This window comes from Typopeltis vanoorti, chromosome 7, assembly GCF_054136105.1.
Source record: "Typopeltis vanoorti isolate ZY-2024b chromosome 7, IOZ_Tvanoo_1.0, whole genome shotgun sequence".
NCBI classification, from domain to species: Eukaryota; Metazoa; Arthropoda; class Arachnida; order Uropygi; family Thelyphonidae; genus Typopeltis; species Typopeltis vanoorti.
The window spans coordinates 51,317,926-51,332,722 of record NC_143555.1 but is presented as its reverse complement, the minus strand read 5'-3'; the positions used below and the strand labels follow the sequence as shown (position 1 = coordinate 51,332,722).

Here is a 14,797-nt window from a genome sequence, read left to right as displayed (position 1 = left end):
ATTACTGCTGTACTTGTTGGAGGGATCAAGTGACTATTGCCATGTTTGATTTCCTGAATAATTTTTCCAGTCTCTGACCTCTTGTCCCTCTTTATCTTCACACTTGCAGTGTAGGTGTCCCCCTTTCATGGACAAGCTTGACTCACTGTAATTAATTAGGGAACTAGTACTTTGATTTGAGGGTATAACAGTTAAATACATGGACCAGTCACTCAAGTATATGGGACCTAACTTGAAGGCAATGTACTAGCTGGCCAGAAAGGTAACTCATCTTCCTTACCACTAAGCAACTAATCCTGTTACCCATCACTCTGCCATGTCATGCCTAGAGAATCAGAATATAGTTGTATGTAGGGAGTGCTGCCTAGTTTACATATGGTCAGGAAACTTAGTATTCTCTATGCAGGAGTATGTTCAAAAGTCTTTCACTCCAACATTACCTTCATATGCTCTGGAAGGTTCTGTTTTCAATGATAAAATAATACTGCCACTGAGATCAGGAAGTCTTGCAAAAACTTCCTGATCTCCTAAACTATTCTTCTCCATGCAACATTCACTGTTGCATGGAGAAGAATGTCTGCTTTACAAACTTCAGGCACTCCATACAATCTGGAAGTCATCAGGTGTCTTAAGTTGTTTTTTAAAATCTGTGAATTCAAATGTATTAGAGATCATATCATATCATTCGTTTTTATGTGTGACTACCAAGTGGGATTGTGGTTCATTTCTGAATAAGTGGAAGAGTTTAATAACATAGAAGTATTGTGTTGTCATAATTCACACTATTTAAAATGACTGTTGAATTTCCTTTGTGTGCTTTAAGTATGATGATTTCATCATTGTCATGTAAACTTCTTAAAGTGTTCTTCTGGAATGCTGTAATGTTACTTTGGCAAATGACTTTTTAATAAAAAGAAAGCATTAAGTCCTCTTGTGGTTAATGCCTTCACCATGTGATGACAAACTGGCTTTTTCAACACTGGCCATTATATCAACTTTTGGTATGTGTCTTGGAGTAATAGCATAACCAAACTCTTTGCTTAATATTGAAGCCTCTGTTTCACTAAGACTATAGGTAGAAAAATTTAATACAGATTTATTAAAAGTGAGAGTTGGTATTTTTGTGAACTTTGTTGTATAAATGTTTTTTTGATAGTCTGTATTTACAGGCTTTTTCTACTTTTGAAACTCTTTTAGAATGCATATAATGTTCCATATATTCTGGGACATGAATTTGCCAGAATATTATCTTCCACTGAATGTTTTGTTCAATGGAAAACCGGTCTGATCAGATTTTTTGTATTTTGGCTTGCAGAAAAGCAGAAGTTGCATTTCTGTATATCCTCTATGCTTTTATTAAAAAAAAAAAATTAACATTAGAACAGCCTTCAATCCAGTTAACACCCTCTTAAAGTTTCCTATGTTTCTCTTAAAGACAATGTTCCATTCTGCAAACATCCTGGCTGGGGTATACAAAATTCTCTGTTCTTGTGGAAAAAGTGTATTGGTCAAACTGGAAGAAGTTTTGAAACCTGTTAAAAAAAGATGGGCACAAACTTGAAAACAAGAACAGAAAAGTGGACTAATAGCGTGCATCCTCGCAGAACATCACTGAGTAGGTTGGTTGGCAAGCTTATTCCATGCCTTACTTATAAGAGAATGCTTTTCATCTGATTGTTCAAGGAGTCTTCAGAGGTCATTCGCTCGCATGCTACACTAAATAGAAACCGAAGACTTATATTTAATGACATCTGGAGGTCATTAATTAATGTATGTAACATTCGCAACCTCTTATGCCAGCAACTACATACAACAATGTAGACTGTGCATGATGTGCCTAATAATATGCATGATTGTAACTTTCACTCAAGTATTTTTCAATTTAGAGAAATAATGGCTGTAGGTAGAGTTTTTTTTTTTTTTTTTTTTGGTTAAATATTGTCCTGAAGATGCTGTCAACTGTAATGACAGTGGAACATGTTGAAGAAACATTGTTTTAATGAATAAAAAAAGTCTATTCATCGAGCTTGGCTAATCATTCAACGTTGATATAAACTACTCATAGTGAATTAATTAAAAAATGACAAATTAAATATGATAATAGACAATAGAATAAGCAAAGATGATATTTGGGGAGCCAGATAAAGTGGAACACTGTTTTGTGTACACAAAACAGTGTTCAGACCAGTTTTAACTTGCAGATCTGAGAGTCCGGTTAGAAGTAAAGCAGTTGATCAAACTAGTGACCATAAATATTGAGTCCTGAGAAAAAGTAGGGGAATGAATACATGCAATCAACAGTAGAATCGTATTAAAAATGAAGGTAGGAAGAAACGTGATATTATTAGCATTCAAGAATGTGTGAGAAGAGCGAATCTAAGGTGGTGTTGTCACTTAAACAGAATGGAAGAAAAACAACTGTTTGATGCAAGATGATAGAAAAAAAAAATAGTGATGCTTTGAACATCCAGTTGTAAGATCTCATAGCACAGCATTAAACTTGATGATCCAATATAACAAATCACATTTATCAAACATTTTCTTACAAATTTTTAAAGCTAGTAATATGAGGGTTGTTTGGTAAATTTCTAATAGAATGCAACGCAATTCATTCATTCATACCAGTGTCGGCACGTATCATCTTTTTCATGACCCCTGGCAAAATTTTAGCCACGAGTAATGCATAGTTCTCGTTTGGTAAGCATTTAAAATGACCGTGTTTGCATTTTTCATAAAAATGGAGAAAAACGAGTTTCGTGCAGTGATAAAACACTTTTATTTGAAGAAGTGGACAGCCATGAAGATCACAGCTGAGTTAGATGCAGTTCATGGGGAACTCTGCACCAGCATTAAAGACTATTTATTTTTATTTTTGGATAAAGGAGTTTAAACTTGGTCGTAAGTCCATCAAAGATGAAGCATGCTCCGGAAGCCCGACTGAAGTCACTATGTTGGAAATGATTGACAAAATCCATGGTATCGTTATGGAAGACCGCTGAGTGGAAGTGTTTGAGATTGCTGAGATTGTAGGCATCTCAAATGAACGGGTGCATAATATCCTGCATGAAAAATTGCATATGAAAAAACTGTGTGCACATTGGGTGCCACATTTGTTGACTGTCAATCAAAAACACATTCGAAAAGACATTTCAACGCAGTGTTTGGCGATGTTTAATTGCAATTTGCAGGATTTTTTGCATCGATTCGTGACCGTAAACGAAACGTGGATTCACCACTACATACCTGAGTCCAGGCAGTCAAAACAGTGGACAATGCCCATCGAAAGAGAACAGAAAAAAGGCGAAGACCATTTTGTCAGCTCTGAAGCTGATGGCCACTGTTTTTTGGGATTCCCAAGGAATTATCATGATTGACTATTTGGAAAAGAATAAGACAATAACAGGAGTCTATTATGCATCATTGTTGGATGCATAGAAGAACTGAAGAAGAAATGGCCAAGATTAGCACACAAAAAAGTGCTCTTTCATCAAGACAATGCACCGTCCCACACATTGGCAATGGCAAAATTGCATGAATTGAGGTTCGAATTGGTTCCACATCCGCCTTATTCTCTGGACTTAGTCCCGTATGACTTTTTCTTGTTTCCAAACTTAAAAATTTGGCTCAGTGGGTAAAAATTTTCTTCAAACGAGGATGTCATTAAGGCTGTCAATGACTATTTTGCACAATTTGACAAATCTTACTTTTTAGATGGGATGAAAAAATTGGAAACTCGCTGGACCAAATGTGTAGACCTCGATGGAGACTGTGTTGAGAAATAAAGGTGATTTAAAAAAATATGTTTAACTTATTTTTTTATCAAACTTTTCAAACAGCCCTCGTAATGTAACTTAAAGTTCATGAAGATATATTTTTATATTTAATTTGATATATTCCTATGGTGTCTGCATATCTAACTGGGGATTTCATTCAAATAGCAACAACATATCTGTTATATTTGAACATAAATTCACCACTCAATCATCTACTTGGATTTAAAAAAAAAAAAAAAAAAAATGTTCCCATTTATTCTCCTTTGTCACATGCAATTTGCTGACATTTATAATGTCCTCTAAGCTATACAATGGCAGTTTTCTCAATTTCTCCTTATATAGCCATCTTCCAGTGTTATGAAATTATCTTAGTTCTGTTTTTCTGAACCACCTCCAAAATTTCCTTATCACAATGTAAAACATAAAATAGATTATGGAATAAACGAGACTAGTTTAGTGAAGAGTAAGTTTAGAAGAGGTCAGGCAAAGCAAACTTACAGCATATGCGATGCAACATTGAAACCAATTTTAACATGTGGGTCTGAGAGTTGGTTTAGGTGGAGGTGGGGAAAATTGCTGATATTAAAGTTCTGAGGAGAGAGAGAAAAAAAAAAAAAAAACAGGAATGGCATTGACTGCTGCTTTGAACTTGAAATTATACAGTAATATGCTAGTAGAACAAGTTGAAGGTAATATGGCTTTATTTAAACCAAAGGGCAGATGAAACAAAAGCAGGTACTAAACAAAAATAATAGGGGAAAAAAAAAAGACAGATGAATTAATTAATTCCTTAATTAATGAATTAAGGAATTTGAGATAGAGAATTCAGTGTACCTTAGATATAATAGACCTGGTTGGAACCAGTTTAAGTTATATATTGGCAACTAGTAATGAATAGTAATTTTATTAACTGTCATTGTATTTTAGGCAGTACACACGCACACACACACACACACACACACCAGAAAATGATGATTCTGCTTACTCATTGTACTCCTCAATGCAAGCACGTGTAAGTACATATACATACTATTTATGTATGTATGTATGTATGTACATTATGTTGCCAAAAGTGTCCAGACACCCCCATAGCTCTGTTGCCTTGCCTTGCCCATATGATGCAGATACACATTTACAATACTATATAAGCATAGGCACATGGACATTAGCAGTGTAGGCATTCTTTGCCAGCAGGATGAGTGGACAAAAAAGAGTTGAGTCCATTCAGATGTGGTATGATAGTTGGAGCCCACAAGTTTAGTTATTCAGTCGGCCTTAGCAATCATCGCAAACAATTTCCACATGAGCTTTGATACAGTGACAGAACTATTCACTAAGAAGTGTTTGACTTTGGGTTCATGGTCATGCTGAAGCTCCTTGCCAATGCCTGGTGTTGTCTGGAATGGTGCAAACAACACCACGATTGGACTGTGGATCAGTGGAAGACGGTCCCTGGAGCAATGAATCATGGTACACAATCTGGCAGTCTGATGGATGTGCCTAGACCTAGTGGATGCCTGATGAATGATACTTATAGGAATGTCTTGTATTGACTATGAATTTGAAGGTGGAGCATAATGGTCGGGGGCTGTTTTTTCTGGTTTGGATTGGGTCCATTGGATTCTGTGTCAGGATCTTTAAACGCTGATGCCTACCATTTGGAATACGCCCTTTCCTGTTTCAGCAGGATAACATACCTACTCACACAGCAAGGGGGCCCCTAGCTTGTGGTTTGAAGACATGGAGATGGGAGAACTGGCCAGCCCAAAACCCTGACCTCAACCTTATTGAATATTGTAGCTGTTCACCATACTGTAAGAGGAATTGCTATTAATGGCTGTAATAGCAACAGAAGGAGGCCTGACCTTATATTGCCATCAATGGGAAATACAAACAGTTGCTGTCCAGACACTTTTCTTTTCTTATAGAACCAGTAGTAAGTTCTATAAGAAAACAATTAGGTATTACCATGATGTCCTAGTATTCACTGTGGGGGTCTTTGTACCTGTAAGTTGGAAACTTCTAACATGTTAGAACCTTGGCTGGGCTAAGGATTTAATATTAATATTTTTTTTGTATTTTTTATTTCTTACATAATCCAAAAACTTCTAGTCGCTAAACATGGACCAGGCCTCCAGTGAGCAGGGCAGAGGTCTTGCAACTGGTGGTAAAATTCATCTCTCACCTAATGACAATCGCAAACATCCATGCCCATGGTGAGATTTGAACTTGTTGGCCGGAGAACAGGTAACTGCTCCACCAGCCAGTTGCATTATAGTATCAAGAACAATGTGTATTTCTATAATCATATGAATTGTACTTGAAACTGTTAACTAATCCATGTAATTTTTTTTTAATGTAATCTTTATTTTATAAAATTTCTTATTTGAAATATGTTGTAGGGACTGGATCAACCTAATCCAGTGATGCGAATAGGTAACCATATATTTGCTGGTGAACATGAAGAAGCTATTGGTTCATTTATTGTATTTGAAGATTGTTCTTCTGCTAATAAAGATGGTAAGTTTAATTAAATCTGTTTTGAGTGTTTCTAAAATTGTATGGTATGCTCCCATTGGGTGGTTTAAAGTTTTACTTGATTAACATCCAATTAAAATTTGTAAGTGAAAGCTAAATATCGAATTGTATAATTGAAAAGAGTAGAATTCCAAAAGGAGTATGTAATCACTTCATTCCAAATCAGACTACTATGTGTATTAAATGCTTTTAATATATACACAAGCAATTGCTGCTTCCCAGTTTTTGCTTTAGAATGAAACATACTGATACGTATATTTGTCATCACATTTTATATTAATCCCCACATATGTATTACAAGCTGTAAACCTTATAGCAAATTAAAGCCATGTGTGTGAAGGGAGTCAAGAACAATGTAATCTGTTGCTTCTTTTTGAAGAATTGGAGGTTGGTCTTTGGGGAATACTTCATGGAAAAATGTCTTCCACAGAACTGTGGTAGATGGTGACTAGAGAGAGAGGTGGATCATCATTTAGCCAAACAGCCTCCTTTAGATGGCATGAAAAATTTTTGTAGGTTTTTTGGTGCATCCCCAAATGCAAAAGCAGCAGTTCAGTGTTTTAGAAGATTTGGGATTTGTACAGATTTAGTAGCATAATCTGAAAAGATGAAAAGTAATGTCTTGAATGAAAAAAGGGTACAGCAATCCCTCGATTAGTGCACCTAATGCTTTCTTTAAAACAGTCGCATTAACCGAAAACGCACTAATCAAATATAATAACTATGGGAAAATGTATAATTCATTCCTCAAATTTCTTTTTTGAACCTTAATTTTTTATAGAAGAATTAGGGTATGTCTCAGGGTCTAGTTAAAGTAAAACCTTGAAGCTGAAGGACAATAAAACATATTCAGAATATAAATTTCGTTATTCTACTTCTTAATTAAGAATTGAGCTAACGTAGTTTGGCAGGCATTTTGTTTCTTTTTTTCATACAACCGACGGTAAGGGCCCTATTGCCTCTTCTACTCTTCTGCAAATTTCACTGCTTCTCTCTCTCTCTCTTCGTCAGGGTCAGCCTCTAAGCATTGCTGCATAAAAACTTCGATTGTACGAAAAATATTTTCAAATTGTTTCTGTGAAATCTCTTTTGACTGACTATCAGTGGTTAAATTTTTTTCATATTCTTCAGGATCTTCCTGCTGTGCATCTAAATTTAGCAGGTTGGAATCACTCAATTCTTCAGAATGAGATTTAATTAACTCTTGGATGTTATCATTTTGAAGGACGTACGAATTGGTCGCCAACATGCGAAATCACGTGCTTTATAGATAAAATTTCCCAACTGTTATACAAGCAAAATAGTTAACACTTTAAAAACTACAATGATCATAAATGAGAAGCTAATTTTCCGACGTGTAATAATAAACAATTCATCCCAGAAGAAGGATTGATTACCCTATTATCGGAATGGATTCTCCTTTTTGTAACATGCGCAGAAGTGTTGAAGGGTCTCAAATCTGTGGGCATACTATAGCAGATGACATAAATTTTGGCAGTAAAAATTTGGAACATAGTGTACATGGAAGTAGTGTAGTATGCAAAGTTAAAAATAACTTTGTAAAATGTTTTAAATCGGAACTAAATTATTTCATTATGGTGAGTGATTTTTTAAAATAATTAGCGATAAAAATGTATAGATAGAAAATTTTTTAAATCTGTAACATTTATTTTTAAGATCTGTATAGGTGCACTAATTGAATTTGGGTATCGGAAAAAAATGATGCACTAATCAGGGGCGCGCTAATCGAGGGATTACCGTACAAAGTTTTTTGGAAGCTGAGGATAATTATATTTGTGCAGGAAAGGTAGAGGTAAATATTAGTCTGAGAATCTTGTCATGAGTGTTAAGATGAGCATAATCAAATTTAAGGGAAGAAGAAGTAAGATCTTTTTTTCCTCTGCAAGGAAAAAAAAAAAGATTACATTTGTTACGTCGTTGTTTCTCTCTACTTTCTTAACTTATATACTTCTTTAACCTCTATTATCTTTTCTTGTGTGTAGCCTAACTAGATTCCACCTAGGGATATTTCCTTTTCAGATACTAGCAATAGCATTGCTAATATCATACCAGTATAAATACTAACTGGTGCAGTATAAATACTGCACCAGCCAGTATCCTATAACAGGAATTTATTCAAGTTCAGGGAAATATTCCTAGATTCATTGACATACACTCTAACACACACTTAAATAGATATCGGTACTTTGCAGTCATGACCAATGATCTATTCTTAAACATATATATACCAAAATTTCTCCCACTATGGTTCTAATTTTATAAGTGGTAATTTGATATCTCGAATTCAGGCATGACTCAGGCATATGCAATAAAACGTGTATTGGAACTAAATGACAATTACAACTAAATTGAATCAAAATACTAAAACTTCTAAATCTCTTGCTAAGATAATTAAACAATTCTAAATTAATCCAGTTCACCTAGACAGATCAAATTATTAATCACACAGAACAATAGAAAGCAATGACAATATTACACTAAATTAAGATTCTCTCATGCATGCTATTCATAGAGTACATATTATACAACTTGTTGCTTTCTCAGTTAAGGTTATCTATTAAACAAAATACACTTATTACTTCAGTCACATACAATTAGATTCATTCCTGACAATTCCTTGTCCAACAGAATTTGCTGTCTCAAATACAAAATCTTATCAAAGTTCTCTAAGGATTGTCCATATTACTTAATCAAACACAAATTTCTATCTTCTATCACTTCCGTAACAAATAACAAAGATCTCTACATTACCCAGTTCTTTCTGAAGGTCTATTAACTACCACATGTTACTCTGGTCATCCTTCGATCGGCTATCTCGGCACCTGGCTTTTGGCTACGTTGTCCTTTCTACTGTTGCCGGACTCGAACTAGTTTCTTCCGCGACTGAGGGCTATCTCCGCTCCTTTCCGATGGGACACCCAGCGACTGGCACAATTCTGCATAAGCTTATGATTCGCATACGGCTCCACGTAGAATCTTTTTCAGCATAATCAGGAAAACGACCACCGTCCGACATCATAGAACCCTGCCTCATCCTTTCTCCGACCACCGATCAAGAATCCTCGAGATGAAATCTGGAACAAAAGAGGCCTACAATATGGTGCGCATTGCCTTATATTCTCTGTTCTAGTGCCCTCTTTTTGCTGTATTCTTTTTCGCATGACCCTTAGTTTTAATGCCCTTAAGATGATCCTTACTCTCCCTATTGCTGTTAGGTGCTGTCTTCCAGGAATGCGCACTTACGTTATTTTCCACATAAGCTGTAGCCTCCGGCATTACGAATGATACGTGCATTTCGGAAGCGACCTTTGCACTGTTACTCATTACCTGTGTGACGACTTACATTATTTGAGATAGCTTAATAGGACACAAATTTAAGCTAATATTTCTTTTACATAGAATCATTAATCTGACAGAATTCTCTAGTTTAGTTTTCTGTTTTTGACTACAAATATTTCTAATACAATTCACATATTAATGCACATTCTCTTATACAACAAACCAAGTCTTTCTTACTTTCTGCTGGTGTGTGCAGGTATTATCTTAAATTAGTTAGCATTTTGATGTTAGATTCTGAATGAACAACTTCTTAGAGAATCCTCCATTCAGGATCTAACACATTGCTTTGAAGGTGATTAGATTATTATTATCCTGTTGAAGGATGTTATGATCAGTTTAGGACACTGATTGTAGATGATCTTTGAGCTTCCTGGGGTATGTTTATCAAGTTTGTTATTAGACAAATGGAGTAATGTTATCAGCAAATCTGTGGATAGGGTTTGAGGTCAGTGAGAAGGTGGATGAAATACCAGAGCCCTGAGGAACATCTGCATTAATGGAAAAATCTGAAGAATGAACATCCTCCACCAATTCCATGCATTGAACAAACAATCAGAAAACTGGCAGTCCATTATGAAGAAAGAAATGCAGACCATAATTTGGTAATCTGCTGAAAAACCCTTGATGATTAACCCTATCAGTCAGATGTTTTAGAAGTATATGAAATATAATTAACTAGTGCAGCATCACTAGTTTCTCCACAGTACCAATGAACTGTAGGAATCCAACTTTTTGTGGGTGGAATTTGCATAAATATGAATTCTACCTAAAAGGTTCGACTTTTAAGCTGTTAGCAATGACCTGATCAAATTATTCATCTGCTTACCAGGTGATCCTCACCTAATGTAGACTTTTTTTGCTAACTACTTCTCCATCTAAATGTTCGTGAATGGCAGTTCTTGTAATTCAAACTACAACTACATTCAAGTTACCTTTTCCATAGAACATCCTTCACATAACCACTCTTATCGTATATCCTTCAACCACCATAGTGATACCAATTGAGAATTTCTATGATTCCTGTTTTTCCTGCCACTGGTCTGATTACTATTTGCACTCTCCTGACCTAAATGATTGCACTGACTAAAGCATTAATCTCCAAATCCACTCAAAATCCTAATCATTATCTAAACCATTCTCTGGCAGTGATTTTATATCATTGCCACACATGAGAAGCTGCAAGACCTGTAGTAAATAAATGCCACGTGTATGGGCTGTGGTCAGGCATAGTAATCTGTTGCTATTCTTAAAGAGCTGGAGGTTATAGTCCTTGGGGATTGCTTCATTGTGAAGACTGTTCCATAGAACTGAGGTCGATAGAATAAATGACTAGGAGTAACAGTTTTCATGAGTCAGCAGTTGAACTGTAAAAGGATGTTGAATAGCTGTTGCTTTGTTCCTGTAGATTTCCAGATATGGATAGGGGAGACATAATGGATGCTAATTCTGCTGAACAGTCCTTAGGAAATATCTGTAGAAGAAATACAATGTGGAAACTGACCATCTGAGACAGTGGCTGAAGAGTGAAAGGGGTGGGAGGATCAGTCAACCAAAGCACTGTTTTTTGAACTGCATTAAAAATGCTTGAAGAGGTGTTGGGCGCACCACCCTAAATCTGAAAGTAGTATTCCAAGGCTGTGCATTTGAGATTTGGAAATTATGTTAGCAAAGACTTGGAATAATTTGAGAAGAGAGAGATCTGGTGTTGACTGTTCTATTGTGCATTATTAAAGGTAAATGAAAACTGTGGTCTTTTTTTGCAAGAATACAGGCAAAACAATGTATTGGGAGCAGGGAATTTAAATGAGAACTTAATTGCCTCATCCACACACTATCTCAAAATTGATAGAAATCAATTTTGATAGAAATCAGAAATTCAATAGTACAGTGCTTTTGTATCCTTCAGTGCTTTATATTGTTATGTAATCAGGTAACAGACAGTAACTTTGCCCTATTTTATCATGTAACAAAACTAAAATACTTAAGACAGTTCTTGCATAAAAAGTAGCTTCCATAGCCTTATGCAAGATCTCAAAATTGTTATATTCTCTTAAATCAGCCCATCCTAATGTCAGACTTTTGTGTTAGTGAGGTTTGGATGACAGTGGATGATGTAAGGATAGAATGCATGGGGTTTTGTATTTTCAGGGATAGACAGAAGAAAGTCATATTGCTAGTTGTAGAAGTGCAGCAAGCATAAAAATTCAGAGAAGGGTAAGGATGTGGGAGGTGTGCCTTTGAAGCTATCTAGTGTGAGAATATAAGCTGACAGACTAAAAGAGTTTGGGAAATCTAAGAATACCACTGTGTATCCCTCTCCTCTGTTCAAGGATGCCTTCACCTTATTGTAATAAGTAAGATTACTAAAACATGACCAACATGAAACAACTTCCATGCTGTCCATCAAGGATAATACCATTGTTGTCAACCCAATTCTGGATTCTAATTCTCACCAGCTTCTCCAACAACTTAACCACAACACCTGACACACAAATAGGCCTATAATTTGATGCCTGAGTTCTCTCACCTCCCTTAGGAAGCAGCACATTTCTTCCACTCCTTTGAAACGCTACCCAGTGCAAGACTCACATTAAAAAAATATGCCAAGACAGATGTCACCTCCCTGGTGCATTCCTTCAGAATACATGGTGATATATTATCAAGTCTGACAGCCTTATCAACATCTAATTTGCTCAATTCTCTCCATACATGTTTATTATCCATGATGTCACAGTCCCAAGAATGAAAGACATTTATGAACTGCTCATTAAGTATCTCCACTATATCTTCCACAGTAATTGTCCTTATACCATTTTCTCCAATCAATGTCATATTTCCATAATCTTTTTTTTCTGGCTATATATTGAAAGAACTCCCTAGGATTCTTTTTAGCTCCATTACTAACTGCTGCTCATACTTTACTTTTGCTACCCTTACCAACCAATTCATCCTCCTTGCCTAGTCTTTGTAATTCTCATGGAATTGGTTGTTAACGCTTCTCTTAAGCTATGAAATGTATAAGATGCCTCCATAATGCCTATTTTCTTGTATTGCATGCTTATTCTCTTCTCCATTTCACACCTACCTTATTTAACCTTCTGACCCTTGGAATACATTTAGACATTGCTTCTACTAGATAGTTCTTGAATATCCTCCAAGCTGCATTGATCTCTTTTCCAGCTAACTCCTCATTCCGTGCTACACTGCAAGCTGTTGTCTGAGCTCTTCATAATTACCAGCCTTGTAGTTCCGCATATACCCATTTCTCACAGAGGTCCTCACATTGCTGGCAACCACCCAGGTAATAACTTCATGGTCACTCTCACCAACTGGAGGGTGATTTGACACCTCTTTTATAATTACATCTTCTGATGAGATGATCAAATCGAAGACCCTCAATTCTCATGTGCCCTCTGTTACATACTCTCTGGGATAGTTGTCTCTCAGAAACTCAAACTCATTTTCTTTACTTCCAGTTACTATCTCATCATCCCAGTCTATAATGCCATAGTTAAAATTGCTCATAATAATCACCCTTTTCTTATTTGCTTGACTAATTTGATTATATATTTCATAGTCATTACCATCCACATTACCAGGTTTATAACAACCTCCAACTAAGTATTTCATTCTGTTCACCTGTATCTTGCACTATACTGCCTCAAAATCACTGGCACTATTTCCCTCTTTAATCTCTACTTTGTATGGACTTAATTCTTTCTCTTTCATCAATAGCACTCCCCCTCCCATTTTTACCATTTCTATCCTTATGCCAGTAATTTTTGGATGAAGACTGAATTAATGCAACCATTTCATTTGCCTTGTTTCTTACACTTCTAGTATTTGTATACAAACACAGCAGCTTATTCCTGGCTCTATAAAGTAGTTTCATTGACACATCTTATTTGATGTAACTTCTCCATGCTTACTCGAGCTATTTCTTTTTCTCCTTATTCATCTTCGAACCTTCTTCAGATCCAACTGTTTTCCCTTGATCTCATGTCATCCCCTTCCCTTTTTGTCTGCACATGCATTCACATCCTCTTGAAGCATCTATCTTTCTCACACTGTGTTCCTCTGTCCACTCTGAGCCTCCCCGTTTCATTGTCAGTCTTGCACACCTGTTCTCTCATTTTGTATACTCATGCCGCTCACTTCTTCATTCACAACCACCTGTTCAGTTTCTCCTGTCTTACTCTCCCATTCTTCCATGTCCCTTACCACTTGAATCAGATTCATTCTTTGCACTTACTTCTCTATCTTCCAGCAGCAGTCTCTCCAAGCGACTAAAACCACTCAAATGCAGTCCATCGCTCACTTTGTCCTTCAAATTCATTCCACACATTAACAAACTGCACTCCTTTCTTCTTACACATTTCTGCTAACATATCATACCTTTCCTATCACACTATACTCTTTTATCCATCTCAACAATCTCCTGGTATCCAATCTGACATCTCTTTGTTTACAGTCAAGTCATTTGCACTTATTACAACTACCAACTCCTTTGTCTCTGCTTACTTCTCATATCTAATGCCTCAATCACTCTACTCATTCTACCTCCAGTAAAACATACTTTATGCATCCTCTCGTCTAGCACACATTTAGTAATTGAATCACCATACAATACCACTTGCAAGCTTTTCGTTACCTCTTTTATACCAACATTATTTGTTTTCATCATTTTCACTCTTCCATACGTATCTTGAATTATCTTAACTTCATTCCGCATCCATTTCATCTCTTTCCTCAACTAATTGATCTTTTGAATCTTGTCACATTTTTCTTCAGTTAACACAGAAAAACATGAGCGATAAATAATGCTATTTAAAATCATATACAAGGTTTCTGGGCCAGAGGTATCTAAAGATAACAGCTTATAATGCAAGAATCATTCATTATATTTTCTTAAACTAAAGCTCAGTCGATAGGAAATCTCTCAAAGATTTGTTTTGTCACACTTTCAAGGTCACTAGTGCACATGCATAAAAAGGGCATAAGCTATTGCTTCAGGTGGCCAGTCAACTGCCTGGTTGCCTGGATCTCCAGATGTGACTCTATTGGACTTTTTTTGCATGGGACTTTATTAAAGACTGTGTATACCAGAGAAAAGTTCAAGATTTGGA

At 36.0% G+C, this 14,797-nt stretch overlaps 1 protein-coding gene across 1 annotated transcript in view; it reads left to right on the top strand.

The window, feature by feature from the left end:
• LOC150104672 (general transcription factor 3C polypeptide 6-like) overlaps positions 1 to 14,797 on the top strand; it is a 129,907-nt gene that overhangs the window by 47,657 nt on the left and 67,453 nt on the right. Inside the window, exon 4 of the mRNA XM_090395259.1 lies at positions 6,176 to 6,293. Coding sequence (XP_090251385.1) covers positions 6,176 to 6,293 — 118 coding nt within the window. The remainder of the gene's footprint in view (positions 1 to 6,175; positions 6,294 to 14,797) is intronic.